The sequence below is a fragment of the Camelus bactrianus genome, chromosome 1 (assembly GCF_048773025.1).
Source record: "Camelus bactrianus isolate YW-2024 breed Bactrian camel chromosome 1, ASM4877302v1, whole genome shotgun sequence".
In the NCBI taxonomy this organism is placed as follows: Eukaryota; Metazoa; Chordata; class Mammalia; order Artiodactyla; family Camelidae; genus Camelus; species Camelus bactrianus.
Genome location: NC_133539.1, coordinates 57927258 through 57954470, shown reverse-complemented (window position 1 = coordinate 57954470; position 27213 = coordinate 57927258). Strand labels below are relative to the sequence as shown.

The window sequence follows — 27213 nt, the reverse complement described above, 5'->3', positions numbered from 1 at the left end:
AGGCATAGGTATGGAAAGAAGGATAGCAGCGCTACGAGTTTCGATGTGGGGGAGGAACAGGAGAAAAGACAAGCATTGAGCTCAGCTTTCCCGCTGAGATTCCCCTCAATATTTTTTGTTAGGCGGCACCGCGGGCACCTTTGCTCCGCGGTGATTGGCTCGCGGCGGGGGCCTCTTGCTCGTCCAATATGGCGGCGCCCAGTGGCGGTGTGAACTGTGAGGAGTTCGCTGAGTTCCAGGTAATGGGGTTTTCCTCATGTGGCAGACGTGCCCCTCCTTTTGCCCCCCGAACCGCGTTCCCTGCTCTGTCCTGGGAGGGAGTGCGGAGCAGCTGTGGCAGAAGCGGGCAATCCAAGACTCCTTTTTCGAGCCGTTGGAGGTCATGGGGGCGCAGGCTTGGCCTTAGGAAGCGAGGCTGCTCCGTTGGGGTCATGGTCTCCCTGCGCCTCCCTGCGCCTCCCGGGCCTTGAGTGACTGTACCCAGAAACTCTGGGTGGTTCCGCGGTGGTAAAGTCGACTTTGGGCGGGGTGGGTAGGGTTCGTAACAACCTTTTAGCCATCCCCTGCACTCAGTTCTTAGCCTCTGCCATTCCCTTCATACTTTAAGTTAGCATTTGTAGTAGAGGAAAAAAGTGAGGGAGAGTCTATTTACTTGGTTAAACAAACAAACAAACTTGGTACAAGTTTTACTATTTTGATGGGGCCTTGGAGGGACAATTAATTCTAGTACCTGCTCTGGTACCCTCCTTCCTAACCATTAGAGAAAATGTAACATTTAAGAAAAAGGCTGTATCCTTTGTATATTCAAACACCAAGAGGCCTAGGGGGAGTTATTAACCCATGAATTAAAGAACAGGGGTCTGGATTTTGACCAAAGTTGTTTGTTTGTTCCAATGTAGGCATAAATGTGCTCCAGTCTAGATAAAGAGTTGAATTTAAAAATCACGATTTGGGGAGAGTATAGCTCAGTGGTAGAGCATATGCCTAGAATGCACGAAGTCCTGGGTTCAATCCCCAGTATCTTCATTAAAACAAACAAAGAAACAAACAAAATTAATTACCCCTCCTTCCCCTGCAAAAATAAAAAATAAAAATCATGATTTTACAAACGTATTTTTAACTAAAGATACGGAAAAATCATTTCACGTATCATTTACCTATCTGTAGTAAGCTTTGTGCTTTGAGTGGTTTTGTAGGGACGGATATTCTTGAAGATAATCTCAACAGACTGAATTATTTGAGAAACATCATCTGGCCAAAGGAATTTAAGTGGGATCTTTACATTATATGCACCTTCACCACATCAGCAGTGCAGATTAGATCATCAGCACAACAGCAGTGGACTTCAAGTGTGATCAAAGTACCCAAGAAATACAAATATTTGTAAAAAGCTTAGATGGAAAAAAGACTGTTGGATTCTAAAGTTTACGGAATATTTAAGGTTAACCGGTTCATTTGTATCCTTGGTCTTGTCACTTTAGTACTGTGATTTAACTTGAGTTAATGAGCTCAGATAATTGAAGGATGATAGTCTTAAAGAAAGAATCCAGGTTAGGGAATTAGATGTTCTGGGTTTTAGTACTACTGACATTAACAGCTTTGGGATCTTGAGCTAATCACTTATCCCCTTCCAGAATTAACTTTTGAATCTGTAAAATAAGGTTATGTTAAGTAACATTTGAAACAGCTTCCATCTCTTATAATTATTTGAATCTCTAAAACCAAATTTCAAAGGATCTCTTAGCTGTTGAAACATCCAACAGTGCTTAAAGGACACTTTGATTTTTCTTTTGAAGGTTAGATGAGACGTTGTTAGTGGGGCAAAAGCTAACCTGTCTTCCAGAACCATTTCATCTGCAGAGATAATGGAAATTAAAAGATCATAAAATGAGTCTCATTAGTGAAACCTGGAGAAGTTTTTAGATTGTTTATCTAGGAATTTTCCAAATGTGTAAGTTATAATGGCGAATACCCTGGGTTAAAAGTCAGAAGATCTGGTTTTCCAGAGCTGACCTTGGCATATCATTTAACCTCATTGTAAATGAGTGTGACCGTATTTGCCCCTGCTGCCTTGGAGGCATAGAAATGTAAAAAAATATTTTAAAGTGTAAAATTTTATATAACATTTAGGTTTAAATGAATTTTGTAAAATTATAAACTGTGGTTAACTGGCATACTCACAAATTATTAAGCAAAATCTGTATTTTTAGAGCTATGAAACCATTACATTTTATATATAAGTACCTAATATTTGAAAAGCACTGCACTGAATACTGTGGAAGAGAAACAGGAAATCATGTATTTTTTATTATAAAGGTTTAGGTACATTTTTTCCAGTTTTATTAAGAAGATGTTCAAACACTATAGAAAAGTTGAAAGAATTTTACAATGAACACTCATGTACCCACTGTCTAGATTCTACAATCAGTGATTTGCTATTTTACTAAATCACATATGCATCCATCAATTTATCCCTCAAGCCACCTTTTTTTTTTTCTCCCAAAGTAAGTTGCTACCTCATCATTATGTCCTCACATGACCTCTTTGTGCACAGAGGGAGAGAGACCTCTAGTATCTCTTCCTTTTACAAGGACAAAAATTCTATGGGATTAGGGTCCCACCCTTATGACCTCGTCTAATCTTAATTACCTCCCTAAAGGCCTTATCTCCAAATATAGTCACATTGGGTGTTAGGGCTTCAACATATGAATTTTGAGGGGGACACAATTCAGTCCATAACAGATACCTTCTAGGTACCAGGCATTTGGGGAGACTGGGCAGGATATAAAACATGTAGAAGATAACTGAGAATATGAACACAATGCTGTAACAGTTTAGAGAGAAATAAGTCAAGAGATGGTAGTTTGATTTGGGCCTTAGGTGAATAGGAACAGGGGAATTCCAGGTAGAAGGAACAGTATGTAGGCAGAAAGTTTTATATATTGGGGGGAAATTACTGGAATTCAGAATTTGTACAAGGGCACTTTGGGATTACACAGAAGATTGGAACCAGGTTATAAAAGGCCTTGAATGCAAAGTGTGAGGCTAGGGAGTCATTTCTGAGCAGAGGGGGTGAAAAGATCAAAGAGATACTTCAGGAAGACTCACCTCTACTGCCAGTTTGTTCACGCCCTATCATTTTTGCAGTTAGCTTTGCTGTAGTTCTCCTTATCTTTAGTCTTTGCTTTCTCTAATGCATCTCCCCTCCAGTCTAATCTCCATAATGCTGTGGCTTCATACTGTTACCTTCTAAGTATTAGACTCTGAACCAAGCATCTATTTTCAGGATAATATGACTAGATCAAAACTACTTAGCATGGCATACACCTCCTTTAAAAATTCAATCCCAGAATGGCTCTACCTAGTTATATCTCTCACCACCGCCCTTATTCATACATATTTCTCTCTCCCCAACCCCCACCTCTTCGAACATACATTTGAACTCTGCTGTCCAGCCACAAAGGCCTGCTTTTCCCTGAACACATGATGTTTCGTCGTTTCTGTGCCTTTTTCCCTCTTTCTGACACCCTGAAATCCCTTCTTCCTGACCCTGTCTGAGACCCATGACATATATCACCTGAGCAAAATCAAATAAATATTCCTTCCTAGTATGTTTTAGTCTTGATATTTCTGTTAGGAATATTTATTTATTTACACACAATTGATTTTGAGTTGTTTGGTAATTAGGTGAAGACTAAATAGACTATTTTCTAGCAACAGTGATGGTTTCTTTTGCAACATGCCTAGCTGCTCTCTGTTCTCGGACCTGGGAGTGCAGCGGATTGCAGAGGACTCTGGCAGTTGCTAGCAAGTCTGTATTTCTGGCTTAGGGGAAGCATAGTGTGAGCATTGTTACAAAAATAGGATTTGAGGAACATATCTGTCTGAAAAGAGCACCCTGTGAATGGGATCTACTTCTGGGTACCTTCAGGCAGAGAGTGAGGAAATGATAGGTTAAGAAATTCCAAATCATTCTATGGAGTACATTTTAATTGTACTGTAATGTAATAGGCCTTTTACCACCCTCCGTATACTCTAAAAGCTTCCCAAAATCATAAAAGGAATTTACCTAGGAAGTAACCTTAGGAATATAGTATAATTGTAGGGGCAATATAAACTTTTCTCTACCCCTCCCTGCTACTAGATATGGTCAGTCCTTCAGTACTGAAATTGCCTTCCAAGAGGGTGAGATTTTCACCCCACAGTTACAGGTAATACATAAAATGCATAATTTTAAAGGGTCAGCCTAAAATTAGATTCATAATATATCAGAATCTTCTTGTTTTGAGGAGGATGAAAGATAGGGGAAGTTGGAGGTACTAGAAAGTTTGGAGACTTACCTTTTGCTATGCTTTGACATTTAGAAGCTGATTAGGGTTCTGGGTCATATACAAAGTTGTAGTCTTCAAAGAGCCACTGAACTGTGTATATTTCTTTATTATCTCTGTGGACTTGTGTTGCAGTTTATTGTATGATATCTGTTCAGGGCTGTTTTCTGGGGTTTTTTTGTTTTTTGGTTTTTGGGTTTTTTTTGGTGAATTTGTGAGAGAGAATGTATGCCTTTGGAGCTACGTATCAGATAGGTAGTCGGTAATTCCTTATGAGTGATACACATGATTTAATGGCAGTACTTTTGTGCCCGCCTTCACCTTCATCTGCTCTCAGTCTGTGGGGCTGCCCAAGCTTTTCTCTAGACCCTCTTGGAGTTGCCTTAAGAGCTATGGCACTTTTTGTACTGTAAAGAAATTTGTACCTGGAGAGGTGGTTTATAGTTCTCTTCCTTCTTTTACGATTTTGCAAGGAATTCCTTCCTTGAGCCTTACCCTTTTTTCCCTTATCTTTAGCTTTTCTGATATCTTTCCTGTGACATTTAAGAAAGCTTACAGTTCTCAGCAATTCCTGAACAAGTACATTATCAGTTTAGAGATTGTCAATGTATTATCTTGAGTTTAATACTGTCCAGTAGAACTTCCTGTGATGGTGGAAATTTGTGCTACCCAGTATGACAGCCACTAGCAACATGTGGCTCTTGGGCACTTGAAATGTAGCTAGGAACAACTGCAAAACTAAATTTTAAATTTCATTTAATTTTAATTAAAATAACCTCATATGGCATGTCTACCATATTAAAAGCCAAGCTTTAGGCCGTGTATTGATGATTCTTTAGCACACAGAGAAATGATATATTTGAAAATTCACAATTGTAGGTTCCATTGGTAAGACTATGAAATTGATTAATTCATTACCTAGTTAATGCTGATAAATTCCCATTACTGTTTAAAGAACTTAACAGTATGTCTAAATTGTTTTATTGGAGGGAAACTTGGCTATATAGCTAATGAGCAGAGTCAAAACTGGTTAAAGTTCAAAGTAAATAAAAGCTCTAGGAAATGTCAAGATATATAATCTTTCACCTGGATTGCTGAATCAGTCTCCTAATAATCTCTTTGCATCTACTCTTGTTCCTCTCTAATCCATTTTCCATACTTGAGTACTTTAACCTAAGCAATCATTTCAGAATACAAATCTGATCATGTAACTCCACTGTACTTAAAACACTTCATTGGTTTTTCTGTTCTCATGAAAAAGACTAAAGTCCTGTAAAGTGACCTACAATGGTGGGCCTAATTTTACACCATGCTTTCTCTTACTCTTCATACTTAAGCCACATTAACTTTTCAGTCCATTAAACACTTTATTTAAATGACTCTTGTCAAGATCACCCATGATTTCCGCTCTGCTAAATCTAAAAGTCATTTCTGTCAACATCTTTCTTGACTTCCTAGTAACATTCAACACAGTTGACAGTTGCCCCCTTGAAACCTTTCTCCTTTTGTGACATCAGTCTTTCTCTTGTGGTTTTAGATGCTAGAGTTCCTTCTTGATTGTTGACCCCCTTTATTCCCTACAATCTCCCTCAGTGATCTCTTCTTGTTTCATGGCTTTAAATAACATTAATTTGTTAATATAACTTAAGCCTGTTTCAGTGTCAGACTGGTATATTCACCTTTCTACTTAACTCTTCTGCTCATATCTAACAGACATCTCAAACTTAACATGTTCAAAATAGAACTTTTTGTTATGCAAAATTTCAGACTACACAAAAGGGTAAAGAATACCATGAATCCTTGTGTACCCATCCCTCAGCTCCAAAATCAGTTCATGGCCACTCTTGTTTCATTTGTATACTACCACTTTCCCCATCCTAACAAGATTATTTTGAAGCACATTCTAGATAGATCTTTTTTTCTGTAAATGTTTCAGTCTTTATTTCTAAAAGATTACAATTTTAAACACAATACCAGTATCACATACAATTAACAATAATCCTAAGTATCATAAAATATCCTGAGTCAGAATAGAACTCTTGATCTTCCCACTTCTTCCAGGTCTTTTCATCCACCCCTCTTTCCCCACCATTAGTTAATGGCACTAACATCCTCAGGTCTCACACCTTAAAAGTCCTCCTATTTCCTTTATCATCTCCCATCACCAGTTCATCAGCAATTCATTCTAAGCTCTATCTTCAAAATATATCCTGAATCCAACTTCCTCCCCCTGATTCTACTGCTGCCTCCTAAACTATCTTTCTCTCTTGCTTCGCCCACCATAGTAGTCTGCTGAATGGTCACCCTGTTTACATTCTCCTCTCTAATTCATTCTCCACATAGCAGCTAAAGTTATCTTTTGAAAAATTAATTGTTACATCATTCCCTTGCCTAAAACCCTGTTGCCTTTAGAACAGAATTCTTAATTGTTTCTGTGGTCTCTGTTGTCCATCTTCAACTCTGATCTCACCACTTTTTCTCTTATTTACTCCCAGCCCTTTTAGTTCTTCAAACACCCACAAGTTTTTTCTTGCCTCGTAATTTTTGACTTGTTCCCCCAGGTATCCTCTTAGTGGGCTTATTTATCTCATTCAGATCTCAGCTCAATTACTGCGTCCTAGGAGAGGCCTTTCTTGACTGCACTATATGAAGTATTGGCCCCTCCGCCCCACTAGTCACTCTTTATCCCATTACCACAGTTTTCTTTTTTGCAGTACTTTTCAGTACTAAAAATATCTTGTTTATTGGGGTACTTGTTTATTGTCTCTCTCCCCCTATGAGAATTTTGCTCCATAAGAGCAAGAACTTTTTCTATTCTATTCACCACTGTAGCCCTGGTGTTTAAAATGGTGCCTAAAGTGTACTAGACATTAGTAAATATTTTTTGAATGAATAGTGAGTTAATGAATGAACTCTGGTACTCTCTACTGCTGCAAATGTTTAAAGAAGACAGATTGTTGAGGGCTCTCAGCCAAGGAAATCTCCATCTAAAAGGTATAACTTAAACCTTGGTCTCAGAGGATCAGTTCAATTTAGACAGTGGGAAATAAGAGAAATATTTTAAAAGTTTTTTGTTTCTGTTTTAATAGGCAAGTTGTAGGAGGTAAAGTTGGCATTGAGGGTACCTGTCTGCAACTTACCTTTCTTGGCTCTCTAAATAGAGCTGCCACCATTTGTTTGGAATTTGCCACTTGTTGATATTATATATCCTCTACTGTGCATAAAATATTATTTAAAAGTGATGATTGCTTAGTGAATATGTTGAGATTATCCCTAACAATTCCAGTTTACACAGAATGGTGATACTATTGATAAAAATAGAAAGATACAAGAAGAGGGTAAGATAGTGAAGTTAGTTTTAGTTCTGATGTTTGCCTGTTTTTGTGAGTCTAAATTATGAGCCTTCTACAAGCTGTTTTATTTCTAGATTGATATCTTGAAAAGGCCATTCAGTTACTAATTAGATTAGTAGCCTGATAGTAATAGAATCTAGGCTGCAGACTGAGACTGAATGGCCTGAATGGTCATTACAATTGGAAACACCTAACTGTTCATTATGGGGAAAGTGACCAGATAAGTTGTGATTCCTCCACAGAATAAAATATTTATGCAACTATTAAAAATATCTAAAAGGTATTTTTAGTAACATGGGCAAAATCTCATGGTATAATTTCATAAAGTAGACCTTTAAATGTTATGTAATACCTCAGTCTTATAAAAATATTCATAATTTGTATAGAAAAAACAAAAGGGACATGATGGTTAATTATGGATGATTTTTATTTTCTTTAAATTTTTTCTGTGTTTTCCAAAATGATTGTATAATACTTTAATCACAATAAAAGTTTGTTTTAACAAATGGATGAAGAAAATGATGGAGTTGGTTTCAGTCATGAATTTAAGTTTGGCAAAGGAAAGAAATAGGTTGGTATATAGAGGGAGAGAGAAGATAAAGTACAGGTGCTTTTAATACATGTTAATATTGAATGTTAACTTGTTGGATGTTTTTAATAAGTATAAACCTAGGATTATACACTTTTATTTTCTTGATGATTGTTCAGTGATTGTGTTTTGTTTTGTGGGTCTGGGATGAGGTGGGGGCCAGGGTGAGGTTGGGGACAGGGATTAAAAAAGAAAGAGAAGGGCATACTGCTAGAAACCTTTTCTGGAACTTATATTATCAGAAGGTAGCTGATGCCCAGCCTTTCTCCAGTGACAAGTGAACAAAATGACCGTCATCAAAATTTGTGAAGGAGGGACTGTGCTGTGTTGATACACTCATCAGAGTCAGAAAGTCCCCTGCTGTTTAGGCATTATTTTTCTTTTGGTTGGCTTTTTGAGAGTTGGAGCCTTTTTTAGGGGGAAGAGATCCTTGGGAAATAGGTACTTGGGTTACTGAGAAAAGGTAAAACTAATTTCTACTTGTTCTATGAACAAGAAAGCCACAAAGAGATTTGATTCCTTTTCTGGCAGCATACTTTATTTATTTCTGTTACAAAAATAACACACAATTGTAGTAAAAAACTAAAAAACAAAAAGCCTATAAACATATAGATTAATTTCTGCAAGTTAATCGCTTCTGGTAGTTTCTTGTATATCTTTCCAGAAGTTCTCTAGCATCATATTTTAGAATGATAGACAAAGAGGGAATAGAGCAAGAATTATGCTGGATTGTTTGGGACAATTTGAGATAATCAGGTTCAGTAGAATCATATATTGACTGTATACTGGAGATGGAAAGATCACCCTGTGCCAACAAATGGGGTTTGGAAATGAATGAAACAATCTTTACCCTTAAGATTATCACATTTGGGCCAAGGAAACAGCTGTGCCAGTTGTTAGAATTACTATGACATAACTTACCTATCATTCTTGTAATAAAGATTTTCCAGTGGTTGCATTATATATAGCGTGGTTTCCCCACTCCTAATTTACAGGGTTGTAACATATCCAAGAGCTCTATTTTATTTTATTTTGCTTAAATGCTTCTTTTTTACCACTTAACTTTCCATTCAAGTTATTCTTTTTTTTTTTTTTTTTAATATATATAGGAATTACTCAAAGTGATGAGGACGATTGATGACAGAATAGTACATGAATTAAACACTACAGTTCCAACAGCTTCCTTTGCAGGGAAAATTGATGCCAGCCAAACCTGTAAACAACTTTATGAGTCTGTAAGTGTGTCTTTCGAGTCTTATATATTGCTTCCATTATGCCTTTCTTCGCAGGCAAAATAAGAAATCAATTGACATATAATTAAACTGTGGATAAAAGAATGACTTCTTCGTGTTTTCTTGCCCATACGTGAGGGTGTCTATAAGTTTTGATCTGGTTTCTACAAACTAAAGAAAATGTGTGATTACAAGTCTGGAAAGAGATGGTTCTAAGGAATTAGAGCAGCTGTTTTCCCCACCTTGTGGGCAGCCTTTCACTTAAGGAAACCTTATGCACCAAAGAATGAAGGAGAGAGTGAAACAGTCATGTAAAACAGTGGAACAAGAGCAAAGGCTTTGAATAAATCAATCCTAAGAAGCCAGACAGCTGATAATAAGGAAGAATTAAAACTCTTCACACTTTCTACATCTTCCCTCACTCATGAGAAAGGGGAAAAGAAGCATTTGGCAGGAGTGAAGGAAAAGCCACAGATAACCTGTCCTTTCCTGAGGCTTTGGTTTCTCAAGTATATATTTTTTAATTGCCTCTTAAAGATTTCCTTTATTTCTCTCTAATTTCCAAAAGCAAAAAAGAAATAATGATGTAGCTACCTGTTTTTTATAGTTTACTTAGATTTTTTCATTAACTTAGTAGCTAATATTCAAGTGACGATTTGCTTTTTTTAGGCTCTGTCACAAGATTAGTGTTTGGATTCATAGTCTTGTAAAGAAGGTATTACTTAAACCTAAAGTCCATTTCTCAATTATAAAAAAAAAAAAGTCAGTTTTGGATAAACTTATTTATTTGTCAGTTAAATTCAAAGCATTAACTGTTAATATCCTGTCTGCTTTTGTATGAAAGTATGTTGTGTTATTAAGTGGTCAGGTAATTCTTACGGCTTCAAAAATTGCAAGATTGTGGGCTTTACTGAGTAGACAGACTCTAGTGTTAGAAGTAGAGAGCACATTTCCAGGGCCTACTTTCTTTTGAGGTTTGACAGTTCACTTAGTTTCTTTGTAGCTCTGTCTGAAGAACTAGTAGTTTGTAATCACTTTAGTGATCGTCCTCACTGACCCATATAATCTCTATAAACTACTCAATCATTTCCATTTACAACCGTTTTATTAACCTAGAGGTTTAGAGTGTAGTGATTAACAACATGAATTCCAGGTCTAGATTAAGTCCCACCTCTGCTACTTCCTAGCTGAGTGACCTTGAGCATGTTACATAACCTCTGCCTCAGCTTCCTGATTTGTAAAATAGTGTCAGAATAGTACCTAGTTCATAGGGTAGTTAGAGGATTAAATGAGTTAATACAAAGTGGTGCACTATGTGTTTTACATATAAATGCTTGCTGCTTCTATTGTTGCTGTTATTATTTCTTATCTCTTTGGTGGACCAGGATAAACTTGCATACTAAATTTGGATCCTTTCTATTTTGGATATTCTTGTGTATGTGTCTGGATTTTTCTCTGTATCCTAGAGGGATCTAACAACAATAAAGACATGTAAAGGATTGTTTATCAAGTATCTTTGCTTCAGGGCTTAGGCCTGTAGCAGAGGGTCCATGCTAATAAGTACCACTGAGTTCCTGTAAATACTGTCTCAGTTAAGATGTGGAACTCTGTGAAGCGTCCAGGTTGTTTACAGTCATCCTGCCTTACTTTAGTCCCTTTTATAGCCAATGAAGGTGTATTTGCACTCTCTAATGATAAATACTTCTTCATAGGAGAACATCAGCAAAGTTATTATAAAGCACTAATTTTAGAAATTCCAAATCTTAAAAGTATACTCTTAGTAAAAATAAGATAATTTTAGTGAGATCCCCTTATTAGAGCATATTTCCTTTAATCTATGAGTTTTTTTGGCTTTACATTGTTTATTGTTTATTCTCAAGGTAAACATAACAGTCAATACTGAACAATTAAAAAGTCTGTGAACTTGGAACAATGGTTTACAAATGCAAAATTATTGGTGTCAGTGATTGATTTGGAATAATTCTTTTTTTTTAAACTTTTTTTTATTGAGTTATAGTCATTTTATAATGTATCAAATTCCAGTGTAGAGCACAGTTTTTCAGTTATACTGGAGTAATTCTTAAAGCTGTTTCTTTAATATAATAAACTCTAGGAATATATGTTTAAATAGTATGTTTCTCCTTACATCTTTTTGTCAGTTCTGGAGGAAGATTTAAAACATACAAAAAAATGCCATGATAAAAACTCATTAACTTTTATTTTTCAATTGAGATAGTTGAAGTACAATATTGTATGTTTCAAGTATACAACATAGTAATATGCAATTTTTTAAAAGCTTTTTTGTCGGGGGTAGTTTGGTTTATTTATTTATTCATTTTTAATGGAGGTACTGGAGATTGAACCCAGGACCATGCCATGCATGCTAGGCGTGTACTTTTACTACTGTGCTATACCCTACCCCTTAAATGTTTTTCATACCAAGGGTCATTGTCAGGATTCTAAAACAAATAATGTTTGGAAAATTAGAATTTAGAATTAATTTAGAATCAACCTTTGTTCTAGAAAGAAAAATATTTTAAAAAAAACAAACCTATAACCAGTAAAACTGTTGACATTATACTTCCCTTAAAGGCAAAAAGCATTGTTTTAAAATGATTAAAAAATAGTTGGTGAAAATTCGACTACCAGAAGTTCTCAAAGTTCTGGTAAAAATAAAATAAAACCTAGATAATACCCACTTTGGACTAGTTTTGAATCATTCTCCTGCCCCACCCTAGATGTCTCCATTTCACAATTGTTTACCCCAGGTCAAAGAAAGAATGGCTATGATATGGTTATTGTTCAGGATTTTTGTCTGCTAACCAAAGAACATGCTTTTTACCTTACTGAGTTCCTTAATAAATTTGATCTCAGTTCCTTTGATAAAGCACTTTATGTACCAGAAATAATTATCATGTGACCAGATCCTCAAGCATCTGATGCTAATGAGCTAATGAGCCTGGTTTGGTATTATATTTTTCTCACCAAGTCTGTCACTAGCTGTCAAGTGTCCTTACTTCTTTGACATACATGTACAGATGTCCATGCATATTCCTCTTGCATATGCTCTTAATTTTGAATATTATTGGATAGTCATGAAAACCAGGCCAAAATAATTGATAATACTGAGTAAAAGATGATTTGCCCAGTAACTCCTGTTCACCTGGGAGTGGGTTTTTGGTGGGGCTCATCTGAAGGAAAAGTAAGCAGGTGAGGGTAGGAGGGTAGTCTGCACCCAGAAGTGTATCAGTGGGGAAGGAACCAAGTTAAAGAGGGGAATAGTGGAGGAAAGCTCAATCAAGTAAGGAAACTGGTGAGAGACTGAAAGAAAAATTTTGAACATTTTAATAAAATGCACACAATTTGAATTTGATTTTAAAATACAGATAGAAAAATGAGAATATTGTGATAGACTTCTAGTTAGTGCTAATGTTATTTTACCAGTTGCTGGGGGATTAGACAAAATATCAAAGTAATTAAATAGCATCCGGCATCTAAGTCTTGAGTCATGTTGCCTCTAAATGTTAGAGGTGGAAAGGATATTAACAACTATATAGTCATAAATCATAATTTTACAAAAGAGGAAACTGAAGCCTGGAAATGCTAATTATTTAGCCAGTCTCACACAGCTGCAAGGAGAGCTTCTTAACTCTGAGGATGGTTCTTATTTTGGAAAGAATAGTTCCAGTTTGGCTATTGGCTCAATGGCTCCTTTAATCTTCTGTAATTATACCTGAAGGAGTTAATAAGTAACAGAAGCAGCATATTAGCCAATGTATGTGGGCCTTGAGGCTGTCCTTGTGAATCTAAATGTTACAATGAAAAATTAGCATACTAGAGGTTTCCTAGGTGGCATTAATGTCTGTTAGGCAGTTTAATTCCCTTTCTTCACAAGGATAAGGTTTATAATTAATGCACTTTTAGTGTTGCCTTCTAGAAATGCAAAAGGTTTATTCTTTCCTGGTGTGTATTAGACCAGTAGTTCTCAACCACAGAGTCCCCAGTATGATCATTTAAGAGATGTATTCCATATAACTTATGAAGGATGCTTATAGAATGGTTGTTAGCCCTATATTTTATGTAAGATATATGTATAATGGTTAGATATCCCTATTACCACTATCAGCAGCATAGCATTAGGGTATTCTCTCTTCAGAGGGAAGAAGGAATGATATAACCTGGTTAAATGGAGCAAGTCAACACTTACGTTTTAGAAGGAGGTGAACCACTGTTACTTATGCACCAGTAATTATAATGGTGATTGCTAGATGAAGGCTAATAAAGAATTGCCCATCAGGCACCCTTACTTTCAGCCAGCACACACAGTTGATGGACCCAGTTAGTTAGCTTTCCTTCATACACAATTTTTCATAATTGATACTTAAACTTTAAAATCTTAAAAAGGGCTTTGTCTTACATTGGTAAATGTAGCATTCTTTGTTTTTCTTTATTCACTTTATCATTTTTTGCACTTGGTGACAACATGAGGCCTGGGAAAAAAAGGACAAAAATATAGCAATAGGAAGTGGCCCAGCAGGTGTGTGAAGGTAGGTGTCTGGTAGAGTAACACTTGGGTGGAATAATGGGGAAAGAAAGGGAAGTAGGGAAAGGAGACTGAAAAAAAGCCCAGTGTGGGGAGTGCAGGGGGAGGAACAAATCGAGTGGGCAATCAGCTGGACCTCTTCCATCCTCACAGCCATGCCTTTAATCTGTTTTTAGGTGATTAGCTGATTCAGCACTGGCCTTTTCTTCCTTAGATTAAATGATTCAATTTTTTAAAAATTGTTTTAGGAAGTATAACATAACAAAAAATAAGAATTTTTTTTAAAACACTGAAATGTGACAAATTGGTGTGATTTTTCTCTTTTCATTGCTTTGTTCTTTTAGTTGATGGCAGCTCATGCCAGTAGGGATAGAGTCATAAAAAACTGTATAGCTCAGACCTCATCAGTAGTAAGACACCTCCGAGAAGAGAGAGAAAAGAATTTGGATGATTTAACATTATTAAAGCAACTTAGAAAAGAACAGACAAAGGTAAGTTGAACAAGATTTACATTTCTGAAGTAAGGTTTCCAAACTTTACCTTCAAAATATAGGCAGTGGGTTTTTTTTTAATTAAAAATAATTTTGTTGAAGTATAGTTGATGTACAAGTTTTTAATATGAAAAATTTAGAGAAAGGTTATTTAACACAGTACAACCAGGAGATTAAATACTAAATTTTTTAGTGGGCTTTATTTTATTATATTGTGATACTAATTGGTAAATTAATGTACATTTCATGGATATATGTAGTGTAGCAGCTTTAGCTAAAAGAAACATGGAATCATATTTTATTTCTATTCCTTTATATACTTTATAGTTAAAAATAAAAAGATTAATATAGACTAACACCACATCAGAAAATCTAGGGAAATTATATTTATATCTATGTTTTGAGACTTGACTTGAGAAAAACCTCTTTTTTTAAAATTGAAGTATAGTCAGTTTACAATGTTGTATTCTGGTATACGGCATAGTGATTTAGTTATACATATATATATATTCCTTTTCATATTATTTTTCCTAATAAGCTACCACAAGTTATTGAATATAGTTCCCTATGCTACAGTAGGACCTTGTTGTTTACCTATTTTATATATAGTAGTTAGTATCTGCAAATCCCAAACTCCCAATTTATCCTTCCCCTCCCCCTTTTCCCCTCTGGTAACCAGAAGTTTGTTTTCTATGTCTGTGAGTCTCTTTCTGTTTTGTAAATAAGTTCATTTGTGTCATTTTTTTAGATTCCACATATTGAGTGATATCATATGGTATTTTTCTTTCTCTTTCTGGCTTACTTCACTTAGTATGACAGTCTTCAAGTCCATCCATGTTGCTGCAAATGGTATTATTTTATTCTTTTTTATGGCTGAGTGGTATTCCATTGTATAAATATACTACAACTTCTTTATCCAGTCATCTTTCGATGGACATTTAGGTTGTTTGCATGTCTTGGCTATTGTAAATAGTGCTGCTGTGGACATTGGGGTGCATGTATCTTTTCGAATTAGAGTTCCCTCTGGATATATGCCCAGGAGTGGGATTGCTGGATCATGTAGTAAGTCTGTTTTTAGTTTTTTAAGGATTCTCCATACTGTTTTCCATAATGGTTGCAGCAAACTACATTCCCAACAATGTAGGAGGGTTCCCTTTTCTCCACAGCCTCGCCAGCATGTATTGTTTGTGGACTTTTAATGATGGCCATTCTGACCATCTGACCGGTGTGAGGTGATAACCTCATTGTAGTTTTGATTTGCATTTCTCTGATAATTAGTGATATTGAGCATCTTTTCATGTGCCTTTTGGCCATTTGTATGTCTTCTTTGGAGAAATGTTTATTGGTCCTCTGCTCATTTTTTGATTGGGTTGTTTGGCTTTTGTTACTGAGTTGTATGAGCTGTTTGTATATTCTGGAAATGAAGCCCTTGTTAGTCGCATCATTTGCAAATATTTTCTCCCATTCCATAGGTTGTCTTTTCATTTTGTTTATAGTTTCTTTTGCTATGCAGAAGCTTTTAAGTTTAGTTAGGTCCCATTAATTTTTACTTTTATTTCTATTGCCTGGGTAGACTGCCCTATGAGAACATTGTTAAGATTTATGTCAGAGGATGTTTTCCCTATATTTTCTTCTAGGCATTTTACAGTGTTTTGTCTAATGTTTTAGTTTTTAAGCCAGAAACATTTAAAAAATATATTTACATTTTGAAATGTTTACCTCTGGTTCCATCTATAGAAATCTGCTGAAATGTAATACAGATATTAAACTTCAGGATATTACCCTCTTCAGCCATAAATATGTAGCTGTTTAAATATAACCAGATGTGCCAGAGCCTCATTATATTTATTTCTTTGCTGTGGAGAAGGTGCTATGGGGTTTTGGCTCTTTTCAGATCCTCCTTTGTTTCCACTTTAGCTCACGTCCCTATAGTTTTCCCTTTTAAGAAAACAGCAGGTGTCCACTGAGTGAAATGTCAGAGGAGGCCTTATTTTAAAGTCAGCTGTAATGGAGATGGGATGTAGACCTCAGAGTTAGTGAAGCAGAGCTGTTTCTTTAAAAGTTTTAAGTGTGGCATCAAAAAAAGAAAACAGTTGAAATGTATACCATATTTTAGTACGTGAATTTTATTGCTGTCTCTTTGGGAGGGGTGCTTAAAGGATAACTTTTAATTCTGACAATAATTTCAAAGTTACAGAAAAGTTGCAAGAATAGTACAAGGAACTCTCATGTACCCTTTACCTATATTCACTTGTTTACATTTTGCCCCACCTGCTTTATAATTCATTCTCTACACCTTCCCTGCCCCTTCCATCCTCCCCTCCCTCTTTCCCTGTCTTCCTTCCCACCCCTTATACACATTTTTTTCCCTAACCATTTTGAAAGTATGTTGGACACATAGTACTCTTTTACCCCTACATATGTTGGTTATTTCCTAAGAACAGGGGCTTTTGCTTACATGAACACTGTAGAGTTATTAAAATCATGTCTGTACTGTAAGATGGCACAATAGGTGACTTACTGATCCTTGTGTGTCAGGTGCCTGAACATCCAGTATGTGATGGAATCATTTTCATACTGCACAAGCTGTGAAGTTTGCCCTTTGTTTAGTAGATGTAGCCAGACTTTGAAAAAGGGACCTTGCCGTCTCTCTCAAGCCTTTGTTCTCTATCTACATACAAGTGAGTGTGTGCACTTGGAGTCATACCACTGATGCAGTATGTCTTGCTGGATACAGGGTTCATCCACTGTCTTTACTGTTCTCCTTGTTCATGATGACTGCTTCAGCCCTGTCTTCCATACCTGCTCATTCATCAGCCAGTGGTGGGCTCTTTAGACAGTGAACTTAGGCCATAATCATCTTAACCTATCCTCAGTGTTTGTGAAGGCGCGTAGATAATTTATAAAAAGCTGGTTAAAAATCTTAATTATTTTTGGATTTTGTATTTTAATAAACTGTTGAAATACTGACAAAGGAAACTGCAGGGCAGGGCTGTTACATCAGAAACTGAAGAATCACTATTTGCAAATTAAGCCAAAGATTAGAGTGACTCTTGTTAGCAGAGAACAAAGTTCAGAAAGCACAGAGTGATGTGTCACAATTTGTCTGCCCTCAGTTCTAGCCATATGCCTTTAGAGCCCAGAGAAAATCACCAGGGTGACCACTGCAAGGAGGACTTTTACCAACCAGGCAGTGAGTTATGAAGGTAGCTTTCTAGCCTGATACTGCGTAGGACCAGCATAGAGGGTAACCATGAATGGTACTTAAGCAAATAAAGGAACTTGAATTTTTTTTTTTCAAGTTTGCTATGAAGATTATGGAACCAGAAAGAAATAGCTCTTAGAGATGTTCCAGCTCTACCTCTTCATTTTCTATGTGTGGAAACAGACTCAGAGATACTAACTAACATCCCCAAAGCCACAAGCTAGTAAGTGGTGGAACTAAGACTTTAACGTATCTCTTCTGATTCTGGATTCAGTCAGCGTTTTTATATTAAGTTGGGGCTAATAGTCAAATGCTGATTACTTTAGTGAACATGATTTATTTATATACAGTGATGCCAGTCTGAAAGTTCCCAGTTCTTTACCTGAATCCTTAACTCAGAAAAAGCACATTTCTGCTGGAACTATATAACAGCTGTCACCTGTTAGTGGCCTTTGAGAAGAGGTTCACCTGTTTAAGACCCAGAGCCTCAAAAACAACCATCTCAAAGATAGTGTTTGGTTGGTGGCACTGAAATTGTTTTAGAAGCTGGCTATGATATCTGCAGTGTTCAAGAATAAATAAAACATGGATTATAAAGATAGTTCTAAAGAAATAAATACCATCTACCACTTAGTGGTTTTCTAACCTTGTAAATTTATTGCTTTGAAACTTCTGATTTTCAGTTTATAAAATGGAATTGATACTTAATAACTTCTTGGGGGTTTTTTTTGTGAAGATTAATATAAGAGCTAGCATATTGACTGATACAAAGTAGCAGTTTCTTTCCTTTTTTGAGTCTCTGTCTAGGACTTTATATTTGTTACATTAATCCTCTTTACAGTATCCCCTCAAGCAGAGGTTTCCACCTTTTGTTTAACCACTACTTAAGGGGGTTGGGAGGATTCACAGTCTTCAGTGGCATTACATTCTCTTTTTGGACAGTTGTAATTGTTCAAAGATTTTCTTGTTTATTGTGAAAATCTGTCTCCCTGTAACACGTGCTGATCCTTAATCTTTTCTCTGGAGCTATACAGGGTAAGTTGAAACCCATTTCTACATGACATCCCTTTACATATTTGAGAGCAATTTTGAAGACTGTCTTAGTAGCATGTTGCGACACTGTTCTTTTAAGCTGTTTCTTCTTTGGCAGAAAGTCCAGGCTCTGACAGAGCAGTAAAGCCTTAAGATGATTTCTGTTCTATATAGCTGATTAAGATCTGAAACTGTGGTTGAGGTGTTATAGACAGGCTTCCTCAGGCTTGCTACTGTTCCACAGCATGTCAGAAATTCACTCATTCCCCTTGTTCTTGGTTTCAGTCCTGTGTACTGATCCAACAAGGAGTGTTGGATCAGTACCAAGTCCAGACTTATTAGTGTTACATATGCATGTCTCAAACCTCCAGCCTGAGCTGTGCTCCTAATTTATGGTTAAGTTCTTTGGTTCTTTGACAATTCATGGTTGCTCAGGTCTTGTCTAGCTCTCTGGTATTTTGTTCCCAAATATCCTGAGTGAGTCTTGGCTTTGGCCTGAGGAAATCATCCTGCTTTTAACCTCTTGGCTGCCTCAGTCTGTATGTAGTTCATGCTTTTTTCTCCTAATTTTACTGAATATTTTCCAGTCCTCCTTCTGGAACTAACTAGCTTCTTTCCTTTCAAGCCTCTCTTACCAGAGGCGACTAGGAGTATGATGGGCCCTGCCTTCTGGGCCTGGCAATAGAATTGGCTACTTTTTTTTTTTTTTTAATGAAGTAATTGGATTGGCAGTTAAAAAGAAAGTTAGAAAGACTTCAGCATTTTTAGCCTCAGACCTCTGGTTGTGTGGTTAAGGTGTGGAAAATTCATCCGTTTCTAGATCACTTGGGCCTTACATATTCCCCTTCTCTTGTTTTTCTTCCTGTTTCTTTTTCCTGTATTCAAATCAGATTGCCACCTCCTTGTCCTTTTGTTTGTTTGTTCCTCTGTGCTACCTTTGCAAATCTGTATGAGGATCAATAACTAGAACTGGAATTATTCAGTTCAAGGACATATGAACCTACGTTTTTGAAAAGTGTTACCATATTGTCCTCCATTGAAGTTGCAACAGTTTATACTCCTACTAAAAATGTGTGTGAGTTTATCTTTTCCTGTGCTCTCCCTAATACTAGGTTTTATTGGCCTTATCAGACTTATTCATTTTTAAAAATTATTGTCATTATGATTTAATTTTCATTTCTTTATACGTGAGTAAGATTGTGCATTTATGAATATGTTTATTGGCCATTTCTGTTTCTTCTGTGAACTATCTTTGAGTAGCATTTGAGTTTTTTTTTTAAGCTCTCAAGGTAATTAGAATATGCAGCAAAGCTTGAGAACCTTGGCTTTATAAGATTTAGTAATTGATTAAATATGAGGAGAATAGTTATGTCAAAGAAGGTTTCAAAATCTGGCCTAGGCATTACCATTAACAAAGAATGCAGGAGCTGCAACTGGTTTTCTTAGGAAAACATTACAGAATTCGGTTTTAATTCTTTAAATTTTCATAACTTCATTTTTTTTTTCTTTCTTGCAGTTGAAATGGATGCAGTCAGAACTGAATGTTGAAGAAGTAGTAAATGACAGGAGCTGGAAGGTATAAAATAATGTTGCTTCTTGGAGAGAACTAGGAGGGAAACAGAACTGGCAAAGGGAAACGGAGGGAAGTGGGGAGTAAGGAGTGCCTTGGGCTCTTAAGAAGAATAAAGAGCCTTTATTTACAAGCAGCTTAAAGTTTTAACTTTTGAGGGGGTGGAGGGCTGCAGTTAGCATCCAAATAGAGCCATCTTATAAACATTAGCTTTACGGTCATGGTAGAATTGTATGATCGTCATGGTAACAGAACTGAAGACATTCTGTATGTTTCCTAATAGTAATTATGAGTTATTTGGTATTTAGAGTTATTACATGTTAACTCAGAACCTTCAACCAGGTTATTTGTTTAAATTAACCCTTCCGAGGTCAGTTACTTTCCATAACTTTCCATTATCAGTAGCTACCTTTCACAGTTGCTTGTTTTCGAACATATCTGATCATGAAACATTTTTGGTATGGAGCTTTACTGGGTGTATCTGTATACCCTCTCTAAAACTTCAAGGGTTTCCAAAGGGCAAGATCTATTAAATCTGAAAGAATGAACTGGAAATTTTATTTTATCCTTTGAAATTAACCAATGGAATGGGGCTGAACCCAGAGAGAGGTTAACTGAACCAAAAACTGAAACATACCAACTTGCAGAGCCATGAATAAATTACAAAATACAAATTGATTTTCTTTGCTTTATTACATTTCTTTATCCTATCCTCTTTGCCAAGATTTTCAATTCCTGCTCTATCCACCTACATGATAAGGTGTTTGCTCCTTGAAAGACTTTGGCAACATTTGTCCACTTACATTCTCTGGTGAGATAATATTTACTCTTGGGGTGGGATGGGGATGGGTACAGTGAACATCTGGTTTGGGAACTCCAGTGCAGAGGTTGTTGTATGTAAAATGTACTGGGAAGAGTGAAGCCTTTTTAGATTTGATGCTTGTTTAAAAGAAAATCTGCTCCATCCACTCCACAGAAAATAAGGCTCTTTGTTTTAAAAAGAAGAAAATGTGGCCATGGTGCCAGTAAAATGGTTGGGAAGTCATTTGGAAAAAGGATTTGTTGAGGTTCGGCCAAGTTGAATATATTGTCCCAACCAGTATGTCAGGGTCACTAATCTAAAGCCTCCTTTGGTCTGAGCACTGGGAATGTCAGGGACATATCAAGGCTGGGAGCCATAAGACAAAGGAGTTGGAAGAGAGTCTGTGTAATTTCTACATGTTTTCTTTTAATTGGGAAATACACATGCCAAAGAGCATGGAACATGTAGAATTTAAAGAGTATTAATAAAATGAATACATGTCTACCACCCAGCTTAAGAAATTGAATAATACCAGCACCTTGAAAGTTCCCTATGTAGATTATTCTTTTGTTTTTATAATAGTCCACATTAGCTAACATGGCTTGGTTTTTGAGTTTTTTTTGTTTTTGTTTTTTACCTTAAAATGGTTTGTTCTTACATCAATGAAGCATGAGGGTAAACTGGGAGAATTATTTTAAATTTTTAAAAATTTGGACACTTAAAAATTTTAGACAAATGATTTAAAATTTTTTTAAGTATTAAAAGTTCTGCAGTAAGCATTCTACCTCTCATCCCTCTCTTTCAGCCACCTCCTTTCCCTTTCCTCTCAAAGGATAGTATATGCTTTCAGATATTGTACCTTTTGAAATTTTATGTATGTATGTGTGAATACACGTGCGTACACACACACATTTCTGAAATCCTTTATCAGACAAATGGAAGTGTATTGTCCACACTTTTTTTCCCTTAATATATTTTGGAGAGCTTTTCAAATCAGAACTTAAAGAGCTTCCTTGTTCTTTTTTAGTTTTGCATTATATTCCATAGAATGGGTGTACCAAAATTTTTATTTAACACAGTCTCATATTGACTTAATCATAGAATGTTCTTTTAACACTTATGATATGTCGTTTGTTTAGTTTTTAGGAAGCAGGGTAAATAGAACAAAACATGTAAATTTATATAATATTGCAGAAGACTAGTCTCCTTTCAGGTACACACTTCCTTCAAGTACGGGTGCCTACTTGTGAGAAGGAGCTGGCATTCCTTTAGAAAAGCATGACAGATCTCTAAATAAAATCTGCATTATAAAAGAATTTTTAAAAAGCTTTATCTTAAACTTATTTTAGATATTTTTGTCTAACTGTCCAAAATATGTCCAGAATGAGTGACTAGAATATTTGTTAGTTACTAAACAAGCTAGCTTATAATGATCTTTTCCTTGAATAATTTAAATTTTATTAAAATATTGAAATTGTCATAAATGTATATCAAGGCCTTCTGTGCTCTTAGCACCTGGTAAGTCATTTGGTACTAGTGAGGAAATTCCTCTGTTCCCTAAATCTGTTGACCTGAGACAAAAAAGGTTATATCCACCTGAACCATGCCAAATTTAATTCCAGGCCTAATTTGTATAGGATGACTCAATGACTTGTTTCTGTTCAAATATCTTAGGTGTTTAATGAACGCTGCCGAATTCACTTCAAGCCTCCAAAGAATGAATAAAAAGATACTTTAAAAAAAAAAAAAAATGGACCGGTCATCTCATAAGAGCTAAGCATGACAGACATCAACACGGTGTGCTTCCTAGGAAGATTTCTGAGCCAACAGTCCAAGACCTTTTGTTGATTTTAGCCCCACTTAGCCAAGACCTCAAGTATAAATAATTCTCATAATTATGGAGAAATCAACTGCTGTTTTATACTGATTCTGTAAAAAAAAAAAAAAAAAGATGTTTTGTAACTATTAAAATAATTTTCTGACTCAGTGTACAGAATTATTTGATTGTTTTCCAAGTTGAGACAGTTAAGTTCTTGTAAGAGTATTTGAATACAGTTTTAGTATCTGATTTGATTTGTATTGTACCTTTATGAATCTTACAGATTTATTGGCATGAACGTAGACCTTTTGAGTCATTGATAATTTTCTCTATTTATCTCTTTAGGTTTATTGCTCTTAAGTAAAAGTGCAGTATTACAGGCTGGATACTGTCCAAAGAAACTTTTTCTTAGTACCTTAACTTACCTTGTTTTCATATGAAAAAACTAATGTTGGGTAGGATTTTTTCCTAGGTAGTGTTTCCGTGGACAATGAAAAGGAAAGCAGTAAAACAAATTCAGAAAATGGAAAAGCAGAGTAGGGCTTACATAATAGTATTCAAATGAATCAGTTAAAAACCTGATGTAATTGGAGGATTTGGTCTTGTGAAAAAGCACTTTCTAGTACAGAATGATTTTATTTGTTTTCTATTGCTGCTTAACAGAATTAGGAGCTTAAGACCACCACTGTTTATTGTCTTACAGTTCTGTAGGTCAGAGTGCCAGGAGCACTTGACTGAGTTCTCTGCCTAGGGTCTCACAGATTGAGATCAAGTAGTAGCCAGGATGTGCTCTTGTCTGGAGTCTCCAGGGAAAGAACCTGCTTCCAGGCTCGTTCAGTTGTTGGCAGAGTTCAGATCCTTCTGGTACGTAGAACTGAAGTCCCCATTTCCTTGCTGGCTGTCATGGGCCACTCTTAGCTCCTTTTGAAACCCACCTTTTTGACACCTTGGCTCCCTTCTTTCCAAGCTAGCAACAGTGCACTGAATCCTCCTTCTTGGAATCTGACTGACTTCTTTGCTATAAGACAAACTCTGCTTCTAAAGGGTTTGTGTGTTTGTATTTTACCATAATAATCTTCCTTTTGATTAACTCAGTGTTAACTGATTATAACTTTATATCTGCAAATCCCTTTTGCCAGGTAACATCACAGATATAACGTCTTATATTTAGTTTGAGGGATTAGAGTGGGATATTTTGGAGACCCATTTTAGAATTCTGTCTATCACAATTTAAACACAAGTCACCTGGTTCTTGCACTGTTCCAGTGACCCAGCAGGGTTACGGGTAGGCTATGTATTTGTTCAGTACATTGACCATCAGATTAGGCACTTGAAAATGAGCGGTAAAGGTATAAAGTGCTCGTTTCAAAAAACAACATTGAGCATTTACTGTGGGTCAGATACTGTTGTCATTGGAGATACTGATAAATAAGACCTACTTTTGTGGAGATTATAATTTAGTCTTTTCAGCAAGAAGGAAGATCCTAGTGCCAGTGGTGAAAAAGATTTTCTATAGGAATTACATATTAATGAATAGTTCAGGAATCCTTGGAAAGTATTCATAACAGCCTTTCCAGAATTTCAGTTTCACTAAAATACACTGGCTAATTCATGTTAGCAGGACGCCTGAGTCTTTCCAGTGTGCCATATTATTTTTTTAAATGTGCAATAATGACAGTATGGAGTAACTTTTAGTATAAATGAATATTAGTATGTTTAGTTTGTGGTGAATGGCATTTAAAGCCACCAATGTGAAGAAAAGGATGGTGCCTTGCTTTTGAAAGTGGATTTGCTTGCTGAAATAGTGTCTTGCATGTAATTGCTGCCTTTCAGCAACTTGTTGATTCTGTTGCTTGAAAGATAGGTAGGATTTAGCCAAAAAGAGAAGAAACTGTGCAGAAAGTTCAGAGATGAGTTTGGCCCTTCCTCGGCAGGACAGAAGGTGGTCATAGAGGAAACAGGGATAATAATCCATTTGTAAATTCTTTTAACAATATTTAAATGCCTTCCATATTTTAGGCATTATTAGCCACTGCTAATATATCACTGAACAAAACAGATAAAAATACCTGCTCTCAAAGAGCTTACATGTAGTGAGGGGAGACAAACCATAGAAAAGAAGTAAATTATATAGTATGCTAAACAGTGATAAATTGCCACGGGGGAAAAAAAAGATCAGGAATGGGGTGTGGAGAGTGGGTTGCAAATGGCTGTTCAGTTAAGAGAATATTATAACACCCTGGTCTTTGAAAAGCCGATTGAAATAGAGACTGAAATATTCCAGATAAATACAGTCATAAAAAGAAACTTTTCTAATAAGTTAGTCTTTTTTAAGTCGTGCTCCAAAGATACCAGTATATCCAGTGCTATTGCGGTAGACACTGCTTCTGTGCCACACTACGTATTTAACACTGTCCAGAAGTAACTTGTGAGCTGGGAGATTAGTCAGATGTGTGGCCTTATTTCTAATCAGGAAAAGTGAATATTCTACTTAGAGTTAGGTGATCTAGTTCAAATAGGCTGGAGATTACTTAGGTTACTCATGATTTCAGTGTGTACTTCGCCTCATAGACAAGCCTTGATTGATTCTTAAAAGATACTTTAGTTGAGCATGAACATTGAAGAATAAAGAAAATAGTCAAAAGATGATCATTCCTGATAGGGACAGCATTTAGAAACAAACAAACAAAAAAGCCAAATTTACTTGCAGCATTATGTTTTGAGAGGAAAACCAAAATGTTAAGAGGTTTATGCCAAGATAGCTCCCAGCTTCCGTATGCAGTGGCTAACTGAGGGCACTCCTGTAAAGGAGAAATGACCTGGCCTAGGTGAATGTGAATTTCCCGGTACATTAAGAAGGGACAGCAAATCCAGTGGCACTTAAAGGTAATTGCTGTGGATTTAATGATTTTTGCACTCCAGTTTTAAAACCTAGCAAACAAAATCTGTCTCCTGCTTAAAATTCCCCAGTGGCTTCTCACTTCCTTTGGTAAGTTCCTCAAAATGGCCTCTGAAGTCCTTCATGCTCTGGCTCCTGCTTACCTCCAATCTCCCCTTCCCCACAGTGCTCTTCTCTATCGATAGGGAGCTGCATTCTGCTCCCAGAGAGGACCCAGTCACCTCTGAACTGTACATGTTCTCTCTTTACTTGGCCAGTTCCTACCTATGCTTCTTGTCTTAGCTATGATTTCCTTCAGCAAGCCTTTTCTGACCTTTCACATACAAATTAGGTGTCCCTTTTATGTGCTCCCATGATCAGCACCTCTCAGGATCTTTATCATGCTATTCAGATACTGTTTACCTCTCCCCTACCAGCTTTCAAGGGCTGGTGCTGTGGTTCTCAGTGCCTGGGAAGGATGAGCCTGAGACACTGCTAGTTTTCTACCCCAGATCCATTTCCCTCTTCCTGACCAATAGAATCCTGATTTTTGTCCAGAGTGGCAGTGTGCCCAGCTTCCCTTGCAGCCACTGAGACTAGTGAGGAAATTTTGGCCAATAAGCTGTAAACAGAAGACTGCTGGGGCATTTCTGAGAAGCTTAGTTTCCTGATAAAGGTATTATCCCTTCCTCCTCTTTTCTACCTGGAGTATGGTTAGAGTGGCTGTAAGTGCCAAGAATGAGGACTATTTGCCTGTGTGGTGACAAACACAAAGATGAAAACCACCTGTTAAGGATGACTGAATAGAAAGATAGGAGACTGGATCCTTGATGGCATTGTGGGTTGCCATTCTGGAAGGCTATCTGTGTCTCTAAACTTACTATTACGTGAGGGCAGGGATTTGCATCTGTTCATTCAAGGGATGTAACAGGAGTGCTTCACCTATTTGGTTGAGCCTCTGTATTTAGGATTCTGTTTTATTCAGCCAAAAGCAGCCCACTGTCTAAATATTTTTTCAATGAATGAAAAGTATAAGGCTAATAATAGCTCATTTGCTCAGTGCATACCACAAACTAGGCACCATTCTTAGTACCTTATGTGATTGCCCCATTTGGGAGATGAACCTTGGGAAAACTAATAGGGAAAGGCTAGAGAAGACCAGGCACTAAGTGAAGGAACAGCCAGAACTGTGTGAAGCAATTTGGGGGAAATCTGTCTCATTTCCCTAAGAAGGAAGACTTGGCATTAATAGCCAGTCCAATGAGGGCCTGTGCATTACTTGGTTCCTAAGGACTGGGATCAGATCTCATTCAAATATTGCAATGTGCAAATGCAGTTCTCTCTGCTCAATTGTTCAACCCGTATTAAGTC

At 36.6% G+C, this 27213-nt stretch overlaps 1 protein-coding gene and 1 non-coding gene across 2 annotated transcripts; both read left to right on the top strand.

Annotated features, from left to right (window-relative positions):
* The first annotated feature begins 122 nt into the window (after window positions 1–122).
* Window positions 123–23132, top strand: MIX23 (mitochondrial matrix import factor 23). Its single transcript, XM_010970895.3, has 5 exons — window positions 123–239; window positions 9380–9505; window positions 14390–14536; window positions 20290–20349; window positions 22820–23132. Exons 1-5 carry the CDS (start codon window positions 189–191, stop codon window positions 22868–22870), a joined length of 435 nt encoding a protein of 144 aa, XP_010969197.1. The 5' UTR covers window positions 123–188; the 3' UTR covers window positions 22871–23132.
* Window positions 955–1026, top strand: TRNAS-AGA (transfer RNA serine (anticodon AGA)). The gene has a single exon. It is a non-coding gene; the product is annotated as a tRNA-Ser (tRNA).
* Window positions 23133–27213: the final 4081 nt, after the last annotated feature.